The sequence below is a fragment of the Rutilus rutilus genome, assembly GCF_951802725.1.
Source record: "Rutilus rutilus genome assembly, chromosome: 1".
Classification (NCBI taxonomy): domain Eukaryota; kingdom Metazoa; phylum Chordata; class Actinopteri; order Cypriniformes; family Leuciscidae; genus Rutilus; species Rutilus rutilus.
Window position 1 is genome coordinate 16,644,893 of NC_140209.1, and position 26,143 is coordinate 16,671,035.

The 26,143-nt window shown below is 38.5% G+C and overlaps 1 protein-coding gene across 1 annotated transcript; it reads left to right on the forward strand.

The window, feature by feature from the left end:
• Positions 1–3,909: 3,909 nt before the first annotated feature.
• On the forward strand, positions 3,910–23,900 carry LOC311291146 (uncharacterized protein). Its single transcript, XM_084410019.1, has 4 exons — positions 3,910–3,943; positions 8,012–8,101; positions 17,201–18,704; positions 23,009–23,900. Exons 2-3 carry the CDS (start codon positions 8,047–8,049, stop codon positions 18,673–18,675), a joined length of 1,530 nt encoding a protein of 509 aa, XP_084266145.1. The 5' UTR covers positions 3,910–3,943; positions 8,012–8,046; the 3' UTR covers positions 18,676–18,704; positions 23,009–23,900.
• Positions 23,901–26,143: the final 2,243 nt, after the last annotated feature.

Below are 26,143 nucleotides of genomic sequence, written 5' to 3' on the forward strand. Positions count from 1 at the left end.
GTTATGAAACGCTACAATTCTTTGCAAAGAAAAAGGCAACTTATTACATATTGAACCTCCTTGTTGACTTAGGACAGGTGTAATTAATTAATACAGTAGCCTCACCATTTAAAAGAGGACCTCTCTTGCTTTGGCTATTGCAAACTCTTCAATTATCTTGGAGTAATCCAATTTGCGACCGATTTGGTGCTCAATTGAAATGTCGGCATTAAAATCTTGAAAATCTTATGACACCGGGTATGTTTAAATGCACACCTTTCGTTTCAATCGGACTGAATTCATTTTAATTGACGAATCCGAACGTTGTGTTTACATGAACACTAAAGTGATCGGGTTGATGTGCGCATTTATATGTCACAAGCTGCAACTCAGAATATATTTTTTGACATGCGCACACTGCACGAATATACAGAGTTTGAGTCTGAGTTTATTCACAATACCACTTCAAACATTACAGTAATACAGTTGGGGGTACAGAATCAATTGGGTATAGTGAATGGGTCTCCCAAAGAAGCTAGGAGAGCTTATAGGTGGTTTATGAAAGGGTGATGGTACAGACAAGGTATACCACCTGTAACCAGATGATGAGTAAATGCACGCAAAAGCGCACCAGGACATATCTAACAATACATACACATACATCCCAGTAATCCATGAGACTTTGCTAGTGTCCCGTTGTTATTGTTGTTGTTGCAGAGTGCGTTCATATACAAAACCACTCGTACTACGTTACACTCCAAACTACTCTGCCTCTACAAGCCTCAGTCCATTAAAGTGTACTTCATCTCTGACTGGACGACTTATGTCTGCTCAATATCCCCCAGCACCACACTATCTACCCCACAGATCTCAAGTGTCATACTGGAACAGAGACTGCTAAATGCTTTACATTGAGCCTATAATGAGCCAACAATAGTGCTTTGTGGTGCTCTTTATTTTTAAAAGTTTTATGATAATTTTCAGTTTCTGCACTTATAAAATGTTATTATTTTAATGATCTAACTTTATAGTGATTAATGTAGTTATCATCAGATCAAACTAGTCTGCTGCTGTCTTTATTTATCTGTAGTGGTTGATGAAGATGAGTGTCATCTATCCTGACTCAAATAATCAGTTTTTAACAGCAACACTCAGAATAAAGTGAGATGATCTGCTGATGATCCTGAATGGCTTGTTGAATGAGTGTTGATAGTCTGAGGCTCATCAATATTAACAGATCTGCTGAAAACACTCTTTATTTCATGACAATAGTTCCTGTTTTCACCTCATTTATTATGCTGATGTCTTCAGATCTCCTGTAAATTGTCACTTAAAGCTCATTTCATTGGTGTCAACAGACTGAGGGTAAATTGTTGGCTACTATGTATGTTTATTTCTGTGTTGATGATTTAACTGTTTTTCTTACCATTATTTATATTTGGAAGAATTTAAATTATTTATATTCTTTTCTATATTTCTAGATACCTGGATTTTAATGAAGAAGCAGAATAATGTTAGGATTAGCAATAAGAATAATTAAAATGAATGAATAATGAATAATTAAAATAATAATTATAATAATTAAAAAAAAATAAAATAAATGAATGAATTGGCATCAGTTACTGTATGATGAATAGATAGATAGACATAAATGCTTATTTAACACGTTAAATAATGACAAATATTTTTGCAACCTTTCATTTTCTATTTTGTGGGTATGTGAGTTTTATGTGAGTCTTGTATTTTTCAGTCATTTCATAGGTATTGGGAGAGTTGTTTGTTGTATAAGTGCGCCCTCTATTGGATAGAGGCTAGAGTGCTGATCATATACTGAATATTCGAGACACCCCTCGCTGCAGACTGTAGCGCGGTGACGTCACGTACGTCACGTACATGTGTTACCACGCATGCGCAAAAATCTGTTTATAATACACACGTGCGTACGCACAGTTCATTTCAATCACTTCCAGCGATGGATTAGAGCAGTAAGTCAATGAGCATTATTTATGCTTTTAGACATTGATGTAAGTTGCACTTTTTGCTCTTTGCACTTGGAAACAGAACCCACATTTTCTGGCATTGTAGTCATGTGAAAAAGTGATGGTATGAGGTGTCTATGTTTATTAAGGAAAATTTACTCTTTAATTATGTTTTGCATTTTGAAAATGTAATTTTTGGATATTCAAAGTATGATAACAGTGTGATTAAGGAGGCATGTATATACATACATTTTATATACATATATATATATTATATGTGTGTGTTTTCTTTGCTCGCCTGGCTCTAAAATGTATGTATTGTTTTGTTGTTTAAAGCAATAAAAAAATATATATATTTATGCTGTTTTAACAATTGTGCTTTTGTGTTAACGGCTTTTAATTGTAAGAGATGCCATAGAGCGCGTCATAAATGTTTTATATTTAAAAAAAAGTTATGACATGTTTATGATATGTTAGCCTATATGTTAGCATTCAAAATGACAGGGTTTCAGCGAATCTTAAAATGATATGTAAAAGTCTTAATTCACCTTTAAACAAATAAAGGCTTGAAAGATGTCTTCAAATAGAGCAGAAAGACTTAAATTAATGAAGTCATGTAGTTGATTGTTGCATGTACTGCAAAATAAATGTTGTTCCTCAGTATCAGATCGTACTGTAAAAATTACATTCCTGAATGTATTGCATGTACTGTAAGTTATGTTAAATAAATGTGTGGTAAAATGAATTAAAAAGTAATGGAGTTAAACATTGTATTTTGCTTTCACTGACATGCAAGATGTCCAGGGACGTTGTCAGCAAGCCCAAATCCAGAGAAGAGGCCCACTTTATATGGCTGGACAGTAAGTTCTTTAAATCTAAATTGTGAGTACTGTAAAGGGTACTTGAGAAAGTCTGTCTTTCCGTCCTTCGAAACTTTCAGCTTGAAAACTACATTGACCTTCAAACTGAAAACCTTCAAACTTCAAGATTTTAAAACTATTTCAAACTTTCAGGCTAGGCTTTCTCAAGCCAACCTAAAGTTAGCCTTTCTTGACAAACTTTCTTTTTAAACTAGTTTATGTTGTTCATAAACAAAGTAAGTCTCTTAGGTACTTTACAGGCAAAGCCAATAACACTCAAACATACAGTATCTTTGTCTAACATCTTCCTATATGTATAAAATACTTAAAAAAGAAATTCCTTGGATGACTCTGTACTATGTTAATGCCTTTCTTCAAAATGATTCAATATTGTTTGTTCTGTATTTTATACAAATTAGGTGTTGTGAACTGGAGTGTGTGTGTGTGTGTGTGTGTGTGTGTGTGTGTGTGTGTGTGTGTGTGTGTGTGTGTGTGTGTGTGTGTGTGTGTGTGTGTGTGTGTGTGTGTGTGTGTGTGTGTGTGTGTGTTGATGTACAGGTATGTATTTGATTATCTGTATGTGTACATATTTCTTTTATACAATTATCATCTTTGTTTTGAAATAAAATTGATCAGTGTTATTAGTTTTTTTTTTTTTGAGTTGGCATGCATAAAATGGGATACAGAGATTAACAATGTACTGTAGTTGGTTTAACTTCATTCAAACTACTTTATTGGAGTAAATGTTTTATAATAGCCTATATAATGCACAAAAATAAACAATTATGAACTATTACAGAGGAATGATTAAAGTAAGAAATTTTAAAGGTGTCATTATGTTTACAGTAATTTTGTAATTTAGACAGTGAAGTGCAACAGAATGTGAAAAACTTTAAATAAAATACTACACAGATATTACACAATATACTCTGAAATTCCTTATAAGTTTACCTTAGATCAGGCATAGTTAAAACTATGTACTCCTTTTTGCTGCTTTCATTATTACTTTAGAGGTAACATTTTTTTTAAAATATTATGTAAATTTGCGCGTCACCGTGGTAACACATACGTGACGTCACCGCGCTACAGTCAGCAGCGAGGAGTATTTGGAATTGACCGAGAGAGGTGGGTGTTCACATCAGTCCAATGTAAGCTTGAAATATACCTGTTGTAACTTTAGTTTTAGTGCACATGGTAACTTGTACGTGTATTTTATGATGAGTGCACATACATTTAGTCGAGATGTGTCGAGAACTGCTGTTTTGAGAGCTTAAAATGGCTAACCTCGTGGTTTGTTTTGCTGTGTGCTAGCGCTCGCCAGTCATCATCTTGTGATGCAGCCCACATGTTTCAGTTGTCCTTTTTCTTATGTTAGACTGATTCTGATTGACAATCGAATCCTAAACTTTTGCTCTTTTTGAAATTGTACAGGTATGGACTTCCAAATACCAGGTTTAGAATATAATGTGTTAATTTAAAACATTTCTTGTAGCTATTGATGTCCAATGGCATTGAACAGCACAGATGTAAAGCATACATTTTGCTTCATGCATGTTACTGTATGTTAACTATTGAAAGGAAGATGGTTTATTTCATGTTACATAATGTTAATGTAAAAGCCCATAGTTAAAGGAGTAGTTCACCTCAAAATGAAAATATTCTGATAATTTACTCACCCCAATGCCATCCCAGATGTTCATGTCTTTATTTCTTCAGTGGAAAATAAATTATGTTTTTTGTGGAAAACATTTCAGGATTTTTCTCCACACAATGGACTTCAATGATAACCAAGATGTTGAAGTCCAAATCAATGCAGTTTCAAAAGACTTTAAAGTGCTTCAAATGGCTCTGCACGATCTCAGCTGAGGAATTGGGTCTTATCTAGCAAAATGATCAGTCACAGTCAAACGTATACTTTTTAACCACAATTGTTCGTCTTGTGCTGGTCTGTGATGCACCAGGCATTACATCATCATGTTGGCAATTCATCATGTTTACTGTGGCGAGCAGGACGAGGCTAGGGCCGCGGGAGAAAGACGCGAGGCCGCTGACGTGATCGGTTGATGTGCATTTTACCATTGCTAAGAAAATAGGCTTGTTTGAGATGAGCAAAATCTGCGCAGAATCGATCACCGGTGATCAGCGCGAGATGCATGCCGGTTAGAAATGTGTCCGAGTGCGGTCCGCCTTGCTCTGATGTCATGCTGACGTATGTCAAAAATAGGGCTGGGCGATAAAACGATAACGATATGTATCGCGATAGACACGTAATCAATATCAATAAAAAATGCGTTCGATAAAACGTTCGATAATTTTTTATTTTATTTTTTTGATTGCATGAACAAAGGCACTCACTCTCTAGTAACTAGATAAAACAGAAAAAGTCAGCTCGCCTGACTTAAAGTAGTCAGACCAATGTCGTCTGCAGATTATGCAAGACCGTCGTCAGTTTCTCTGTTATTCGCGTGCTTATGCGCTGTTCTAGCGTGTGCGTTTCTCAGCGCATACATGTGAAGCTCACATGCACTAAAAGCCTGTCTACCAGCGCCTGAATACTAAGTTATCTTTCGAGTCTTATTTTGCTAATACTGTTATATACACACAAGGTTTACATAAACTAGTCGGATATGTCTAAAGTGAAAGCAAACTTGAGAAAATTGAGAGAAAATCTGCTTGTCAAATGCGTGTATAATAGACGCGTCGCGCGCAGCTCTTAAAGAGACAGTAGTAATAGTAAACACGCTGCCGCTTGTCCTTAAAGGGATAGTTCACCCAAAAATAAAAATTATCTCATTATTTACGCACTCTAATGTTGTTCCAAACCTGTATTTATAACCTTCTAATATTTTCTAATAATAATATTTTGAAGAATGTGGGTATCCAAACAGTAGCTGGTCCCCATTGACTTCCATAGGAGAAAAATATACTATGGAAGTCACTGAGGTACATCAACTGTTTGGTTACCCACATTCTTCCAAATAACTTTTATTTTCAACAGAAGAAAGAAACTTATTCGAGTTTAAAACAACGTGAGAGAGTAAATTATGAAAATTAGAATTTTTAGGAGAACTATCCCTTTAATGTTAATAAAACAACAAAATGTAAAGAGAAAATCACTCACTGCTCTTGACTAATAACTTTATTAATAGCTTTAATAAGTATCAATGTATAATTTATAGAAAATAGAAAGAAATAGATTTATAGAATTTATAGAAAGAAATCGTAATATTATATTTTTGCCATATTGCCCAGCCCTTTATAAAGCATTTCTTACGTATTCTTTAATTTTGCACCTTAATGTTAAGAGATAATTGTTAAGTGTTCATTGTGATTTTAGACTTTTGAGTTTTCCATGGTCGTGTTGACATTTCTGCCTTTATAACTGATGGGATTATAATCAGAGGTAGGTTAAGTTTAAAATAAAAAATCTTTAAATGTAATATATTTGTCTCCTGGACTGGTCCTTATTTTAAATATGTTATAAAAAAATTCAATAATTATCGATATCGACCGATATGAAACACTTATATCGTGATACAGTTTTCAGCCATATCGCCCAGCCCTAGTCAAAAATCTCTAGCGAGCGCAAGGCGCACCTGTCGGATTCTGCAGTCGAGCGCAGTTGCTATCCACTGACTGCGCTGATCAAAATCATAATGGGAAACGACTTACTGACGACACAGCTTGATGTTCATTGGTTTAAACAACCGTGATGTATTGTTCTCTTTTAAAATGTTTGATGTTTTATGTGTATACATTATGTGGTAATATTCCCAAAGTATCTCAGTGCAATCTCTATGGGTTATGCAATGTAATATTAATAAAAAAAACACGAAAAAAAAAAAACACATGTCTGTAGCCTATTAAAGGGGGGGTGAAATGCTCATTTTCACTCAATCTCCTGTTAATCTTGAAACAGCCGATCTGGGCTTTGTTTATAAAACAATCATCGTCGAAATGCAGGGAACAAACAGTCTTACACAGCTCCGTTGATGATGCTCTGAAAAAACAAACTCCATCCACTGGTCCCTTAACGCTGGTTTCTTTGGGAATCTGTGCAGGGTTGTCTTGCCCTGGCAACCAAAAACACACTTCTTTGGTGACATTGACTTCCAAAAGCCGAGCAGAGCGCTTTGATGGCGAACTGCTTTCGCTCTCTTGCTCTGGTCTACGAGTGCGCGTGCGCCCGCACCTTTCCGGGAGAAGTGCCCTTAGGACCCATATAAGGAAATTTCGCCCCGTCTGACGTCACACAGACCCATACTCGAAAAAAAACGTTCCAAAACTTGTGACAAACCGGAAGAACAATTTTTGGCACAGAAATACTCCTTCAAACGTACTTAAAATTAAAAAAAAATAATTTTTGAAACTTTGTCCATGTTTAGCATGGGAATCCAACTCTTTTACAGTGTAAAAAACTCAGTATGCATGAAATAGCATTTCACCCCCCCTTTAAAGAAAAAGACTGATAAACATGTATTTGGAATGGAATTAAATAAGTAGGCTACTTTGGGTGTCTTGTTCATTATATTTATTTACATATAAAAGCAACAGAACTTAAATTCCATCCAGTTTATTAGCAACACTGTGCACGAGCGTGAATCCGGTAAATCCCGCGATATCCGTCTTTGATCTCGCAGGTGTCAGATCCACTGCGAGAAGAGAGAACTGTCCGGCTTGCCTGCTCTTTTTTTACTCCTCCTCTCACTGCAGCCACCTACTCTCTTGCCTCTTTGAGGCAAGGTGCATCTCAAACAAGCCTATAACCCGCTCCTCCGTGAGAGATACGAGACCAGTGCCTCACAGGTGTCGGTCATCAGTAATCACGCCACCGGCCCCGCGTCGTTCTCCCGCGGCCCTAGTCTCGTCCTGCTCGCCACAGTAAACACAATGAATGGCGACTGTAGAACGCAAAAGCCGAATCCCGGACATTTTGTGACTACTAGTCACTAGACTACTAGACTACTAGTAACTTAGCTTAGCTTTATTGTTTACAACTGCTCTCTAACCGGTAGGCGTGGCTTGGGAGTAGAGCAGCGAAGCAATTGCATTCTGGGAGTTGTTGTCTTTCATCCACATGAGCCAAAAATACATTTTCTGGCTTTTCTCAGTCTAGAAAGCTCCAAATTCAAAAATAATTACACATTTCTTCTACATAAATGACCCATTTTAAATACACATTCATCTTTCCAGAGGTGGAGTGTCCTTTTAAAGAGGACAGTGAGAACATGAGTGATCCAGAACCCTGCAGAATGAAACACACTGATCCTGAAGAACAAAGAGGTTGGTGTTTATTCTTCATTCATTCATGATGCTGAAGAACATTCATGTTAGAAACATTCAAGCACTTCATCACATTTAATATGCAGTTAAACTATGAAATGGTACAGAATGCTCTGGGGGTTTTCAACAAATGGTCAGTAAAGGGAGTTTTGAGAATTTTTTATATTGATTGTCAACATCAGATCAAACTAAATACTATTTTAACTGTTTTATTTTACATTTATTTTATATCAAGTTCCCAATTTGCAACAACATTACAAGAATTTTTGTTATTTTTAACATAGTTTACAAAATTTTATTTTTTTAGGAATAATCAGTAAACAGTAAAGTTACTGATAAAGTTGTATTTGTCAAATATCATACAAGTTATTCATAGTTATAGAGATTCTTCTTACAGTGACTTTGGTAACAGGGTTGATGAATACAGTCAACGCTACAGTTTGTGTAAAAACTGAGACATTGGATTGAGATTATTCTGTTGTCTTCCCATCATGCAGTAGAAAGAGCCCAGATGATGTCATTTCATGAGTGTCACAGTTTTAAAGGTGGTTTTTGTGTAGGAACCCGATAGCTGATGTTAGCAATGAAATGGTACCAAAATAATGAAAACGTAAAACTATTATTCGGTTTACATAGAGGTCATAACCTGCATGTTAACTGACTAAATGCAATTTGTAATAGTTTTCTAAAGTAACCTCATCACTTGAAGGAACACTCATGGACGAAGTCGAACTGGAAGCCATTTTAATCTTGCAATAATGCGGCCACTGTAGGAGTTAAAATGTCCTCGGAATGGTAGGGGCTAGAAATTAATATTCAGTTGGTAGTCATTTCAGGGTTCGTACGGGTGCTTGAAATCCTTGAAAATGCTTGAATTTTAATGTTGTGTTTTCAAGGTTTGAAAAGTGCTTAAATTTGGGATAAAATGCTTGAAAAGGCTTGAAATTGTAACTGTATTTCTTTCACAACAAATACCTATCTGACTGAATAGTTTGTTTATTAAATGGAGAAATGAAATGTAGCCCTTCAGATACAGAGCGATTTAGTGCTACGCTTGCCAGAGCAAAAGTAGGCGGGGTTTTCATTTTGATTTCAGCGCTTGTTTGGAAGCCCCGTTTTTATTGGACGCAGCGGCAAAAGTTGAACTATTTTTAACCGCGGCGTGCGCGCGAGCTCGTCAATGCTTTGGTCGACGCAGTAACAAAACGTCCTCGCACGGCGCAAGCCATTTAAAAAAAATGGATTTCATAGCACAGCGCATTCTGCGTCCTGTCTGAAAAAGGGGAATTAGTGATTGAGAGTACTTGGTGTGATAATGTATGTTAGTATTACATGTCAGTTATGGCACGTTCATTTGTGGAAAATGCAGTGAACATAGCCAAAGTTACAGCACAGTAACTGTAACATTAACCCTCTATTGCATGAAATATTACTTAGACATGGTAAAAAATATTTTGCATGTTTTTATTACTTAAAATGAGCTAAATAACAGATATATATAAAAAAATATAAAAAAAAGTTTAAAGGGGGGTTGCCCTATGGCAACAATATGCAATCGTGGAAATCGTGGAATCAAAATCTTTTTCAAACAACTCATTTTATTTAAAACAAGACTCAACAAATCCATCTCATACTTAGTGAAATGTTTAAACAAACATTTATACAGTAAAAACATTATATAATTTCAACAGTTATCTGAAATACACTGGTAATAATAACCAGGAACTTGGAACCTGTCTCACTGAAATACACTATTCTTTCGTTTCATATCATTCAGTCATTTTTTGCTGTTTCATTTCATTTCATTCTCTTCATGCCTAGTGAAAGTCAACAAAGCAGTTTCTCTCTGCAGTGAAGAAGAGGAAAACTGCCACTTGGAGCACTTGCTTCTCACAATGCCCTTGCATCCTGCCATTTTGCATCTGCCCTTCTCAGATGCATGCAAGGGCCAGTGGTCTGTGCGGTCTCTGCGGACAGGATCTGGTGGGACAAAGCTTTGGGGCCCTCTTTTATTTTTCCCCACCACAACAGCTTGTGAAGGTCTCCCCTTCCTCTTGTTGCTCACCTTGCTCTCCATGCACAAGCATGAGGCCACTTGGATTTTGAAGTCCAACAGTGGGAAATGGGCAATATCTGGCATCTGGGACTGGCAGTCTCTTCTGTAAAGCAGCCACGCACACAGAAAATGGGATACCGGTAATATGTTACAGATAACCTACAAAATAGCTTAAATCACAAAAAAAATATACCTTTAAAATATAAGCAAAAGTTGTAAACATAGTCTCAGAGTAGTTTCATGCTATAAGTCAATGGGACTCCATTAGGTTGAATGCACCAGGACGTTTCCATATTTGCATATAGTTGCCATATGGCAACAAATGTATTTTAGCATATTACAAAAAAAACATATAAAATCAAAACTGAATTTAATGTTAAAAAAATTAAAGTTTACTTACCCCAGATAGTGATTTCAATTTTTCATTTGATGAAAATTTTCCAAAATTCTGAATAAAAGGCAATCTTCGGGAGCCCCAGACAGTGATGTTTGCACTTGTCAATGTCCATGAGCAAAAAGGACTGGCAAACAGGATATCCTGGTCATGTGACCTCATAAATTGTATTTCCTTCAAAGTCTAAAACCCCCTTTTCACAACTAACTGTAACATAGATTTTATATCACAGCTTTTTAGAAAACTAAGATAAAGTAATTGTTGCCATATGGCAACGCTATGCAATAGAGGGTTAACTACCCGCAAATTAAAACCTGCAAACATCAGCCCAGTGCATAACAACAGTCGTTTATTGCTGAACAGAAATTGTATGTCAGATGTCATACAAGTAGCCTACTGTAAGCTTGAGGATGGCCTTATGCAATATTTACACTGCTCTATTCCAGTAGATAAATGTATATGTCTTGGCAATTAAATACTTTTAAATTGTTTTGTAATATAGGCTATTTATCAGGCAGGTGCTTGTGCACTGTCAGAGTCTTCTGGGTTCAAATGGAATTACAGGTTGTTGCTGCACTGTCTCAGATTCTGTTCAAACCTTGTCTATATCAAGAATGTGTCCCAAAACCAAGGTCTGTAAATTATTTCTGTTCAAATCCTATGTCTTCGTATTTTCAGCCCTTGAAATTACTTGAGTTTTACAGCCTGAAAATCACATTATCTAGGAAGCAATATTTGGACATTAATATACTGAAAAGTATTATTCATAGGCATTATCTACTTAGACCTTGATACATTTTGAAAAATAAAACTTGTGATTTGCTTAAATATCTAATTATGAAACACATTTTTGGCTGTTTATAGCATTATCTCTTTTAATGTGATAAAAACAATTTTGACTATGTATTTGTATGTAATTTACGATGGTGTAAGGTGCTGGAAAAAGCTTTAAAATGGACATTGAAAGTGCTTGAATTTGACCTTGGAAAAGGTGTACGAACCCTGCATATACAATTTCACCGCTAGATGGGCGAAAATCCTACACAGTGTACAGTGTGTGCAGAATTATTAGGCACGTTGATTTTCTGATCATATTTTATTTCCAGGAACATTTTGCCAATTCCAAACCATATTAAACTTAATAACTACTATTAATTTTCTATTTAATCATGTATAAGTGATATATAATTGTTCATGAAGGCTGGAAATGAAAAATGTCTTATTTTCAGGTGTGCAGAATTATTAGGCAAGTTTTCTATTATAGATAAAATAAGCCAAAAAAGAGATTTAACAAAGACTGAAAAGTCAAAAAATATTAAATCCCCATGAGAAGAATGCAATACTAATGCAATACTAGAGATTGCAGTTAAAGCATGACCTTTGGACAGTGAAATGCTCATTGGGTCAGCAGGGTCAGACAAAAACAGGTGGAGAAGAAAAAACACATGCTAACTGCAAAAGAATGAAAAATTAAGGTGAAGAATTAAGTGTGAAACCATCGGGAACCCTTTAGTCTCCAGCACCACCATTTTCCAGAACTGCAACCTACCTGGAGTCTCCAGAAGAGCAAGGTGTCAGGGTCTCAGAGACTTGGGTTAGGCAAAGAATCCTAAAAAATAACCCCCTCTTAATAAGAGTCACAAGCTGAAGTGTTGTTAAATACATGAAGACTGTTTTTTTATATGCTTTATAGACAGACAGATTGAGAGTGACTCTTGAAGGACCAGCAACACATCCTCCTCTACCACTGTTTGAAGAATTCATCTTCCAGAATACGTTTTAATACGTTTTGTGAGTTTATTTTTAGTCCATCTCCTACCCTGAAGTCCGTTTTGCAGAGATGGACTAAAAATTAACTTCCAAAACGTATTAAAATGTATTCTGGAAGATGAATTCTTCAAACAGTGGTAGAAGAGGATGTGGTGCTGGTCCTTCAAGAGTCACTCTCAATCTGTCTGTCTATAAAGCCTATAAAAAAACAGTCTTCATGTATTTTACTACTCTTCAGCTTGTGACTCTTATTAAGAGGGGGTCATTTTTTAGGATTCTTTGCCTAACCCAAGTCTCTGAGACCCTGACACCTTGCTCTTCTGGAGACTCCAGGTAGGTTGCAGTTCTGGAAAATGGTGGCGCTGAAGACTAAAGGGTTCCTGATGGTTTCACACTTAATTCTTCACCTTAATTCTTCATTCTTTTGCAGTTAACATGTGTTTTTTCTTCTCCACCTGTTTTTGTCTGACCCTGCTGACCCAATGAGCATTTCACTGTCCAATGGTCATGCCTTAACTGTAATCTCTAGTATTGCATTAGTTTTGCATTCTTCTCATGGGGATTTAATAATTTTTTACTTTTCAGTCTTTGTTAAATCTCTTTTTTGGCTTATTTTATCTGTAAAAGAAAACTTGCCTAATAATTCTGCACACCTGAAAATAAGACATTTTTCATTTCCAGCATTCATGAACAATTATATATCACTTATACATGATTAAATAGAAAATGAATAGTAGTTATTAAGTTTAATATGGTTTGGAATTGGCAAAATGTTCCTGGAAATAAAATATGATCAGAAAATCAACGTGCCTAATAATTCTGCACACACTGTAGCTTTAAGTAATGCTCTGTTTTTGAAAGGAGGAAAATCATCATGTCAGGAGTAACAGGGTTGAGTGAAACATGTAGGACACAGATAATGATAATAAAAATGTAGTTAATTTAAAACTAGTTGAAGCTGCGGCGGCTTTACACCTTGAGCATGTGAGATTTCTATAGACACGGCAAAGGTCGTGTTTCCAACCCTTTATTCAAAAACTGAACTGACGGTGCAAAAAATCTTCAGAAAGTGCACAAACAGAGGTTGCTCCTTGCACATCCCTGAACTGTTAAAGTGATGATAAAAAAAATGGACTAACACACACTGTTAGACCTTACCGGGTTTTTTTACAGTAAAATACTGGCAACACTGTTGCCAGTACTTTACTGTTAATTGTGCAGTTCTTTACTGTAATCTACAGTATGTTACTGTAAAATGCACTAAAACTCGAGTTAACTAATTTCACTTGCAGAAACCTTAAATTGACCAACTGTCATTTAAATGTATTAAACTAAAATGTATAATGGATTAATAACGTGAGCAAAGTATTACTGTGAACTTCTTTCATTTGAAACCACAACAAAACTTTTGTAAATAAAGAGATTTCCACTGGACCAGCAACTACACAGTCACCGCCTGTTAAATAAAGCAACATGCAGCATATCATCAATGTTTGTAGATCTTCTCCTGGACTGAAGCACAGGCTCTACTCTTCAGCACAATGGTGACCCAAAAAAACGAAATTTTACAGTAAACTACTGGCAACAGTGTTGCCAGTATATACCTGTTTTATAACTTACAGTTTATTACTGTTAAAATACATTTTGTGGGTGTGTCTTTTTATCCTACACTGTTAACCCTTTCAACCCCACAGGAAAATCCACACTACAAAGAGTAAAAGTAACATTGAGACAGTGTTGCAGTGAGTTAATTAAGTGAATATGTAAGTGATTGTTGAGCATTAGTGATGAACACCTGCTGTTAACAAGCAGAATCACTGAAGGAAAGAGAAACACAAGAACACAAAATAGAAAAACACAATAACTACGACTGACTTCCAGCCATTACACATTATTACACTTATTATTAACCAGTATGACTTTATTTCTGTCATACAGAAATTGTTATTGAAAATGTTTGTTTGAAGTTACCATTACAGAGATCAGTGCTTGTTTTAGTTGGGATGCTGATGCTAAAACATTCATCTTTCTTTTGCTGCTTGAGCTGTGTTTTTGCAAGTCACACTTGTGCACACACACAGTTTATGAATGATTGCAGTTGTAATGCTTATGATGACAAAATCATCATATTGCCTGTTCATTCACTAAGGAATTAATTCTTATTCATTCAGAGTTTAATCCTCAGTCAAAAGTGTTACATTAGCACCACTGTGAAACTACAGCAATAAATTACTATGACTCTTTTTTTTTTTTAAACACATCATGCATAAACCAAAAAAAACAGAGCTACACTATATTTTAGAAACACAGAGATATCACAATTTAGCACATTAATCTCAACAATGGTGGCAATATTTCTTTTTTTATATATTATTATTATTCATGCAGCAGTGCATGCTGGGAGTTTTATATTATCCTGGAACCCAGCATGCATTGCGACATGAAACTTTTCACCATTGTTGCGATTCATGTGCTGATTGTTGATGTCTGTCTGTATGTGTCTGAACCAAGCAGGAGTAAAATAAAATTGAATGCACTATATAATTGTTATTTTTCAGAAGACCTGATTACAGATATATTGATTTCATTTTGTAGATAGACAGATATATGCTAAATATGACATACCCATAATTTCAATGAATATATACAGGACAAATCTGAAAATCAGATAGTCCAAGATGATTGTGACATCATCAAAAAAGAACAAAAACACCTTATAAACTTCCTCTTGACTTTTTCTTGCCATATCAAATGTGTTTTATAAACTCACTGTTACAGCAGTCAGAGAGAGATGAATGGTAAGAAGTCAAGGGACAAGAGACCAACTATAGCAAATACTGATCTCCATCATGGTGACAACAAATTTTATTATTAACTAAATCTCTGTTAATTCTCAACAAGAACTTTTGTACATGTATGAAAGAAATAATCGTAAACTGGTTTGTAAACTGGTTTCACACTCAGTGTTACTGGAAGTCAGTTGTAGTTTTTGTGTTTCTCTTTGTTTCTCTGTCCTTCAGTGATTCTGCTTATCAGGTGTTCATCAGTGTCTCAATTCACTCTCTTCTTTTCATTCACTCTGTCAAGTGGACTATATTAGTGAACTAATGTAGGGAATAGTGAATGAGGGTATAGGGTGTGATTGGGAAAACAGCATCTGAGTGTCGATTTTGAGCACTGTTCATTTACAGTATATTCCTGTAGGCTATTTTTGTTTTCTACAGTATATTACTGTTTTAATGGAAAATGGTATGATACTGTCTGAATTACGCCTTTTTTTACAGCAAGGGTTAACAGTGCAAAAAACATACACATGTAAGCTTTACAACAAAAAATGTATATTTTTGTTTAAAGGGACCTTAGCTGTCAGAACAAATAAATAATTTATAATAAATAAATAAAAATGAAAATCAGAAAACTTAACAGGATTTGTTTGAATGTCAGAACTTGTTCTCTACACTACAGTTACAAACTTGTTTTGTTTTTTTGTCCAAGATGTTGTATCTTTAACAATGTTTGACAAACACATGTACACAAAAGACAAGTCTCGCGCATGGATAATAGGTAATAATAGCATTAATAATAATTATAACACAAAAGATAATATCTCTAGTCTATCTTAATATTAATTATAAATACAATGTATAGAATATCAAAAACAAATACAATGGATTGACCACCTGGTATGGTGTGTAAGGTATTTTGCAGCTAATCCTTTCCAAGCATATAGTGAAGTTTCCAGAGTAAAGAATGAAAAATTCAGTGCTGTAAATTGTGGAAAAAATATTCACCTTGTTGTGGTACTTTGGACAGACAAGAAAGTGTTTTCATCTTCTGTCTATCTGATTCACAGTCTGCTAGTTCAGTGGTAATGATTCAATTGTTGTTTTTATTTATATTGTTGTCCATTTATCAAGCTTCTATGCCTCTTATATAGTAATTATATATTACTATGTACCAATTTACTAATGCCCAGACACACGCTGTCTCTCTCGCTTGCTCTCGGACACACTCGGTCTCTCTCGCTCGCTCTCGGACACACTCGGTCTCTCTCGCTCGCTCTCGGACACACTCGGTCTCTCTCGCTCGCTCTCGGACACACTCGGGCTCTCTCGCTTGCTCTCGGACACACTCGGTCTCTCTCGCTCGCTCTCGGACACACTCGGTCTCTTTCGCGCGCTCTCGGACACACTCGGCCTCTCTCGCTCGCTCTCGGACACACTCGGCCTCTCTCGCGCGCTCTCGGACACACTCGGCCTCTCTCGCGTGCTCTCGGACACACTCGGCCTCTCTCTCTCGCGCGCTCTCTCTCTCTCTCGGACACACTCGGCCTCTCTCTCTCGCGCGCTCTCTCTCTCTCTCTCGGACACACTCGGCCTCTCTCTCTCGCGCACTCTCTCTCTCGGACACACTCGGTCTCTCTCGTGCGTGCACTCTCTCGGACACACTCGGTCTCTCTTCTTTTGCAGTGTCGCTCACGTGCAGAGTTTGCTTCGCTTTTGTCCAGTCCGGCGCCTCATAGCTCTGCTCCGCGCTCAACTCAAATTTATTTATACTCCAACATCTCCGCGAATTATTGACTGGCGTAATAATCGCGTGACACAACGAATTGATGAAGAAGTTCGTTGCCAACTTTTATTAATCGATTTTTATTGATTTTATCGATTCGTTGTTGCAGCCCTAATTGGAAGATAAATTTACATAATTCATGGAAAGTTTCAAGGACACAATCAATTTATAAAAAGGCATGAAATGATAATATTTTATAACAGTTGTCTACTTTCTACCATTACATCAGGGCCTTTCACTTTATATTTCTCTCTTTGAATTATTATGATGTACTAAAAATTTAATTTAATATTTTTTTCTTTCATGTCAGACCTGATAGAAGAGAGCGAGGAGAGTGAAAAACTGAGTGAAGTGGAGGAGGAACATCATGTCAAACCTAGAGAAAAACCTTTGAGTCGCTCAAAGACTAAAAATAAATTTTTAAAGAAAAGAAGAGCCAAGAAATCTTTCACCTGCACTCAGTGTGGAAAGAGTTTCACAAGCAACTGTAGTCTTCAGATTCACATGAGAGTTCATACTGGAGAGAAGCCGTTCTCTTGTGATCGGTGTGGGAAGAGTTTCACAATATCAGCAAACCTTAATGGTCACATGAGGATCCACACTGGAGAGAAGCCGTTCTCATGTGATCAGTGCAGCAAAAAATTTGTCTGTGCATCAGACCTGAAGAAACACCTGACAGTTCATACGAAGGAGAAGCCGCATTCATGTTCTGTGTGTGGAAAGAGTTTTTCACGGCTGCAATATTTACGTGGACATGAAAAAATTCACACTGGTGTGAGAGAGTACATGTGCTTTGAGTGTGAGAAGACTTTTACTACAGCAAACAATTTAAAACTGCACCAGAGGATTCACACTGGAGAAAAACCTTACATGTGTACACACTGTGACAAGAGATTCAGTCGATCATCAAATCTGAAAACACATGAGATGATCCACACTGGAGAGAAGCCGCACACGTGTGATCTGTGCGGGAAGAGTTTTACTTTTAAAAGTCACCTGAAGATACACATGAGGATCCACACTGGAGAGAAGCCTTTTAAGTGTGATATATGCGGGAAAGATTTCAGTGGATCTCCACACCTTAAAGAACACATGAGGACCCACACTGGAGAGAAGGCGTTCACATGTGATCAATGTGACAAATCATTTCTTAGAGCATCAGAGCTAAAGAGACACCTGAGAGTTCATACGAAGGAGAAGCCACATTCATGTTCTGTGTGTGGAAAGAGTTTTTCACAGCTGCCATATTTACTTAAACATGAGAAAATTCACACTGGTGTGAGAGAGTACATGTGCTTTGAGTGTGAGAAGACTTTTATTACAGCTGAACATTTAAAACTGCACCAGATTATTCACACTGGAGAAAAACCTTACAAGTGTTCACACTGTGACAAGAGATTCAGTCAGTCAGCAGAACTGAAAACACATGAGAGGATCCACACTGGAGAAAAACCTTACAAGTGTTCACACTGTGACAAGAGATTCAATCACTCATCATATCTAAAAACACATGAGAGGATCCACACTGGAGAGAAACCTTACAAGTGTTCACACTGTGACGAGAGATTCAGTCGATCATCATCTCTGAAAATCCATGAGAGGATCCACACTGGAGAAAAACCTTACAAGTGTTCACACTGTGACGAGAGATTCAGTGCATCATCAAATCTGAAAAGACATGAGAGGATCCACAGCGGAGAGAAGCCGCACACGTGTGATCAGTGCAGAACAAGTTTCTCTTTTAAAAGTGACCTGAAGCGACACATGAAGATCCATACAGTGTAGAAACCACATCACCACAGTCTGAAATCACAGTAAGTAGTTTGTTTTCATGTGCTGAGCAACAAAGTCTCTTCTGTGTAAGTTAGACACACATCTCCCTATAGCCAAATCTCTCCTCTCCACCTATAGCCGGTGTGTGGTGAGCACAGGACACTTTGTTGATTGACTATCTATTAACTTGTGTTCAACCAACAGGAATGTCTAATTTGTCAGTTCAGATCAATGCAAAAAAACAACACAAATTCGCTCTCTGACAGTAGTGCTAATGTACAAGCAGAACTACAGCACAATACAGGGCTCTAGACCAGGGGTGGGCAAACTTTTTGGCTCAAGGGCCACACTGGGTTTTAAAATTTGACAGAGGGCCGGCCCAGTAGCAGATTATGAAACACGATCTCATGAAAGTGCGTATCTATACCACAAATTTTATTTCTCGTGCCATTTATACGCTAAAAATATTTTTTTTTGCGTGCATATTCTGCGCACTGTAAACCCCTTGGTTAGGATTAGGGGTGCTGAGTGCGTGCCTATTACACGCCATTAAAGGGATAGTTCGGCCAAAAATTAAAATTCAGTCATCATTTACTCACCCTCAAGTTGTTTCAAACCTGTATGAATTTCTTTTTTCTGCTGAACACAAAAGAAGATATTTTGAAAAATGTCGGTAACCAAACAGTTGATGGACCCCATTGACTTCCATTGTAAGGAAAAAAAAAATACTATGGAAGTCAATGGGGTCCATCAACTGTTCGTATCATATGCACGCGAAAACTGCGTTTCATAAGAACTACAAATACAATTCGTCGTATTCGCACTTTCATGAGATCGGGCTGAGCAAACACATTTACGTTGTGGCAACGTCTGCGCGAAATTCAACAACTGAGAGACGACATTCTGACAATACATTTTTTTTATGCTAGATATCCCCCATTTAGCATGTTATGTTTTGAGGTTAATTTTTAATTAGTCAGATGTTTGATAATTATAGCCTATACTTTTTAAATATTGTTTATCCTTATTATTATTTAATGGGCCTAACCGTAAATTAGAAACAAAACACCTAAGTGTACACTTAGAAGAGTAAAAATGACAGAAGGTTACGTTAATTCAACTTTATTAAAACTGCATGGCAATCAATTTGCACTTCCAAAAGTCATACATTTGTGGAAAAAAACCAAAATAAATGAATATACAAATTTATTTTAAGTATATTAAAATAAAACATAAAAAGCAAAGGCAGATCAGAACATTTAATAAACAACACCGGGTTCCATATTTTGCAACCTTTTCCTGCCAGTGTGAGAGAGCTGTCATTTCTGCTGCATGCGAGAAACATCACACGGCAAGAATGAAACCCTGCTACTCGTTTGAGCTGCGCAGCAAAAACAGCTTATCAGCTCGGAGCAATACCAGACAGTGGTTTACTCGTGGGCAGATCTCGATCACGCAACTGCGTTACTACGCAGTGCTGGGACATCCATTGAGGAAGCATTTTAAAGGGATAGTTATAAAAATACAAAATAGTTCCTAAAAAAGGGATAGGTAAATTAACCCATGATTTACTCACCCTCAACTCAACCTAGGTGTGTATGACATTCCTCTTTCAATTGAATGCATCCATCCATCTTCCACTTATCTGGGGCCGAGTCACGGGGGCAGCAGTCTAAGCAAGGATGCCCAGACTTCCCTCTCTCTAGACACTTCCTCCAGCTCTTCCGGGGGGACACCGAGGCGTTCCCAGGCCAGCCGGGAGACATAGTCCCTCCAGCGTGTCCTAGGTCTTCCCCGGGGTATCCTCCCAGTGGGACATGCCCGGAACACCTTCCCGGAAAGGTGTCCAGGAGGCATCTGGAAAAGATGCCCGAGCCACCTCAGCTGGCCCCTCTCGATGTGGAGGAGCAGCGGCTCTACTCTGAGCTCCTCCTGAGTGACCATCTCTAAGGGATCGCCCAGCCACCCTGCGGAGAAAGCTCATTTCGGCCGCCTGTATCCAGGATCTTGTACTTTCGGTCATCACCCACAGCTCATGACCATAGGTGAGAGTAGGAACGTAGATTGACCGGCAAATCGACCTTCTTCACCACGACAGACCGGTACAGCGACCGCATTACTGCAGAAGCTGCACCGATCCGTCTGTCAATCTTCCGTTCCATCCTTCCCTCACTCGTGAACAAGACCCCAAGATACTTGAACTCCTCCACTTGAGGCAGGAACTCTCCACCAACCTGAAGCGGGCAAAGCACCCTTTTCCGACTGAGAACCATGGCCTCAGATTTGGAGGTGCTGATTCCCATCCCAGCCGCTTCACACTCAGCTGCAAACCGTCCCAGTGCATGCTGAAGGTCCTGGTCTGATGGGGCCAGCACGACAACATCATCCGCAAAGAGCAGAGATGAAATCGTGTGGTCCCCAAACCTGACACCCTCCGGCCCCTGGCTGCGCCTAGAAATTCTGTCAGCCGGACAGCCCTTAGCAAAGGGCCCCGGACCCCGTACTCCCAGAGCACCCTCCACAAGATGCCGCGAGGGACACAGTCGAATGCCTTCTCCAAATCTACAAAGCACATGTGGATTGGTTGGGCAAACTCCCATGAACCCTCCAGCACCCTGGAGAGGGTATAGAGCTGGTCCAGTGTTCCACGACCAGGATGAAAACCACACTGTTCCTCCTGAATCCGAGGTTCTACTATCAGCTGTATTCTCCTCTCCAGTACCCTGGCATAGACTTTCTCGGGGAGGCTGAGAAGTGTGGTCCCCCTGTAGTTGGAACACACTCTCCGTTCCCCCTTCTTAAAAAGAGGAACCACCACCCCAGTCTGCCAGTCCAAAGGTACTGTTCCCGACTGCCACGCGTGTCAGCCCCACAACACCCAGAGACTTGAGGTACTCAGGGTGGATCTCATCCACCCCCGGTACTTTGCCACCGAGGAGTTTCTTGACTACCTCGGTGACTTCAGCCCGGGTGATGGATGAGTCCACCTCTGAGTCCTCAGCCTCTGCTTCCTCAATGGAAGATGTGATGGCGGGATTGAGGAGATCCTCGAAGTATTCCTTCCACCGTCCGATGACATCCTCAGTCGAGGTCAACAGACACCTACCTCCACTGTAAACAGCGTTGGTAGGGCACTGCTTCCCCCTTCTGAGGCGCCAGATGGTTTGCCAGAACCTCTTCGAGGCCGACCGATAGTCCTTCTCCATGGCCTCACCGAACTCCTCCCAGGCCCGAGTTTTTGCCTCCACAACCACCCGGGCTGCAGTCCGCTTGGCCTGTCAGTACCCGTCAGCTGCCTCAGGAGTCCCACAAGCCAGCCAGGCCCGATAGGACTCCTTCTTCAACTTGTCGGCATCCCTTACTTCCAGTGTCCACCACTGGGTTTGGGGATTGCCGCCTCGACAGGCACTGGAGACCTTACGGCCACAGCTCCAAGTGATTTAAAGTACCATTTCGGCAACCAGAAGGTTTCTGAGCCAAATGAAGATAAAGATGTGTTCTGGTGACTGGCGTGTTTATTGAACCAATCAGATAAGAGTAAAACTATAGAGTCAGCGAGAAGCTCATCTGATTGGCTACATGAAGAAGGTGGACCCGCCTTCCTCTTCGCGCTTGCAAAACTCAATGAGTGAGAGAATCGTGCCAAAACTGGAAGCGCAGGTAGAAAGACGTAACTGTACAAATTGGGTTATTTCAGGAACTTTGTTGCCCTTTGCACACATTTAGACATTTGCAACAGTTTATTTTTTTACACAAAGTTTGATTTTATGCAGTGAATCTGTTTTGCAGTTCCTAACTCTGTTGTTTTCGGTCGCAAATTGCTGTTCACGGGCCTGCAATACTTTTGGCCGTATTTGAGCGTAAAAACCGTGCCAAAAGTGTAAGCGCGGAAAAATGGAAGTCAGAGGAATACAGATCCTATTTATTTTGCATTAGCATGAAGCTGCAGCTTCACAATACATGAATTACACTTACGAATAACAGTTAAATGCTGCAAATATTTTTTTCTTACACTTGAAAGGCGATTTACACCTTTACAAATCTTCTCTTGCGCATGCAAATTTAATTTACACTTGCAATCTTATGTACACTTTCACAAATCTTACCCTGCGCATGCAATACTTTATGGCATCATTTTACCTTCATACTATCTTCAGTATTATCAGTCTTTCCCCAATTACTTGTTCAAAAGACTGCATGAAAGCGTGGTACTCTAGAGGGTTGCCATCAAATATTTGGACATTTCTTTTAGTTGAAATGTACTTCTTTTAATACTTATTTTAGTAGTATTTGGAACTGTGCTCTTTCTCATATTTGATTTTGAATCTTGTTTTCTACTGTTTAGGTTTGACATACTGTCACATGGCAATATGTCATCCTGGTCATCATGTTGAGAAGATTGATGCCTTGTCTTGTTTTTACTTCCTCATGAATCCCAATTTCATCCCCTGACAGAATTTCCTGGTGACACTCAATGTTATGTGTTAGCTTTGAATGAGGCCTGTTGGTTTCTGAAATCCACATCCTTAATAAAGCCTTGACTGTATTCAATGATGCTTGTGAACCATGCATTTTGTCTTTCTTGTTCATCAGAAGGGATTAAAGGCAAGATTTGTGAAATGCAGTGGCATTTTCAGTCAATATCAGCAGAACATCAAACTGTGCTTTGACTTGTGAAGCATTTAGTTTACATTGAGAGACAATATCTGGCTCTTTAACCCTCTGGGGTCTGAGGTGTTTTCAGGGTCCTGGAGGTGTTCTGACATGCTCTGACATTTGTGCTTATTTCTGTTACTTGTGACATTTTTGTGGCTAAAGTCTGATTACATTGTATTCAGCACAAACTCTGCTACAAAAATATGTAAGCAGCATGTATGTAAAAGTTTGTAGTTTTGAGAATGATGTTTATACGTGGTTTGTAAAAAAACAAAATTATCCCTGAAATAAGGCCATGAAACCCATAATGATTAATTCTTCACAAGACTTTGGAAAATTGTATCTCGTAGCCTAGAATATTTGCTCCAAAACTATGTGAAAATCATCCTGCATACTCATTCAGATAAAACAATATATTGATTTAAAATTGGTAAGACATGTTTTGTGTAAGAAAGCTGTATGCAAGGAGGCATAAATCATTAATTTCTTACATCATCAGAAATATTGATGCGTTTCACACTTGAGAAAGACAAAGACCCTCTCATAATGGCCCTATCAGGACCTATCAGGCCCTAACATTGACAAATCATGCACAAAGAATGAGTTGATGATTTTAGAAAGAATGTATTTTTGATTGTTTGGATTTATTTATTACACAACATAATCCAAAGATACACAACAAAGGACAAAAAAAGCACATTATTGAAAACAATGATCCAAAGACACAGAGACTTGAACAGTCACATAACTTTGTTATGTTATGTGAACAACACATAACATAACATTTTCCTTCAACCACTTAGGGTGGAAGCATTGCAGAATGGTGTTCCTGCAAACACATAGCAAACACACTCCCCTTCCTGCAAGGCGTGGCCTCGCGCCATATTCCATCAACGGGGTGGGTGCCCTGGTGGCTGACGAGGGCGTGGCTTACACAGAGCAGGAAGCCTCCAGGTCGGGGCAATTCAGGGGGCCTTCACTCAAAGAAAAATCATTCAGCAGTTTGCAGTTTGCCTGCTGCCGCATGAGCCGACAAATATCAAGATGTAAGCATTTCCCCTGGAGGTACGAGGTAAAGGGCCAACAAAATCAACACCAACATACTCTACTTTGTTTCGAGCACCAGGCTTGTGAACAATGTCGAAATCGAAGTCCTGAAGGCGGAGAGACCATCGAGCGAGACGGCCAGTGGGATTCAGATGGGACATCAACCACTTAATTCCACTGTGGTCAGTGAAGATCGTAACATGGAGACACTCAGCATAAGGGCTTAAGTGCTCAAGGGCCCAGATACAGCCATACACTCTTTCTCGGGTGTGGAATCAGGCTTCTTAGCTTTATGCAGGGCCAGACTAGCGTATGCCACAGCTACATCTCTACCATTTTGATCTCTCTGCATCAATGCAGCTCCTAGACCCACAGCTCACAGACATCAGCATGAATGAAGAAGGGTAGAGTAAAGACGGGGGAAAGTTAACACAGGTTCCGAAGTTAATTTTCCTTTCAGAAGGTCCATAGCACCCTGGCAAACCCCGTCCCAGACAAAAGGAATGTCGTTTTTTGTGAGGTTGAAGAGTGGTTCGGCATGGCAAGCGTAGTCTTGCCTAAATCAATGATAATAACCTGTCAAGCCCAGGAACTGCCTCTTTTGCTTCACAGGGATTTTAAGATTTGGTCAGTCAATCAAGTCACGCTGAAAGGTAGCAGACTTTACACACAATACTGTATACATATTGGCCACTATGAATCAACGTCCATCCCACCACCATAAAACTAACATACAGTATGGTGGCGTGGTACAACATGTATGGAATCACAAACAGCAAATAAATAAACAAAATCATCCAATCTGTTTATTATTATACAAATATTGGAGTTGGGAAACATAAAAGTGTACAAGCCCCCCTGTAATTGCGGGCAGAAAGGAGAGTGGCACGTTACAAGGCAAATATTTGATTTGTAACCCAAAAAATACAAATAGTCACATAAGGCTTTGGAAACAGGCAGGGTCTCTAAGGTAGGTATGCGATATAATAAGTAACAAGGAGCTAACAATAATAAATAAATAATAACAAAAATAACATTGTCAGATTAGATAAATCATGTAGGTGTAATGGTGCAGATATTGATGCTTAAAGGAACCGTATGTAAGATTGTGGCCAAAATTGGTACTGCAATCACTGACAATTGGGCATCTACAGGGTGATTTACTTTTGCAGTCACAGAGACAGCATGACAGTGTGTATGACTACTTGCATGTGCTTTCAATTTTTCAATTGCTCTTGTCCAATTTTTAAATCCTGTATCTATAAAGGCAGGCTCTGCTTTTGCTGCAAAGGTTTTTCTTGATACACTTTCTTGCAATAGAAACACAAAAACCCCTTCCTTGTACCACCTCTCTTGGAAATGTAAACTTAAGCAAAAAAAGTACTTGAGTCTGTATACATTTAGGATGTGGCTGATATGGCTTTATCCTCTGAATTGAATCTTCAATGTCACTCAACTCTCTGTCCCTGTTTCTTCCTCTGCTTCGGTCATGCATGCTCTGAACTCCCTTTAGCAAAAAAGTCACAATCTCACTCAAAGCAATGAGACCACACTTACAACAAGCTTATAAAGGGCTAATCTTCTACATCTCTTACCTGTCGGTCTGCTCTTGTCTCTCTTTCTTTTTCTGCCTGTCTCAACCATTTGATGATCCTCCTGCATGATGTACAAACACTAGCATTCAGACAACTTCATAACTCAAAAAAATATAGTACAGTATCAGAACTGGACTCGACAAAATAAAATGGCAAAAAATGTAATACGGTTTTGTCACAGA

Coding starts and splice junctions, on each gene's coding strand:
- LOC311291146 (XM_084410019.1), top strand. CDS start 8,047: ATGAGTGATCCAGAACCCTGCAGAATGAAACACACTGATCCTGAAGAA. Junction 8,102..17,200: donor TGATCCTGAAGAACAAAGAG/GTTGGTGTTTAT, acceptor CTTTCATGTCAG/ACCTGATAGAAGAGAGCGAG.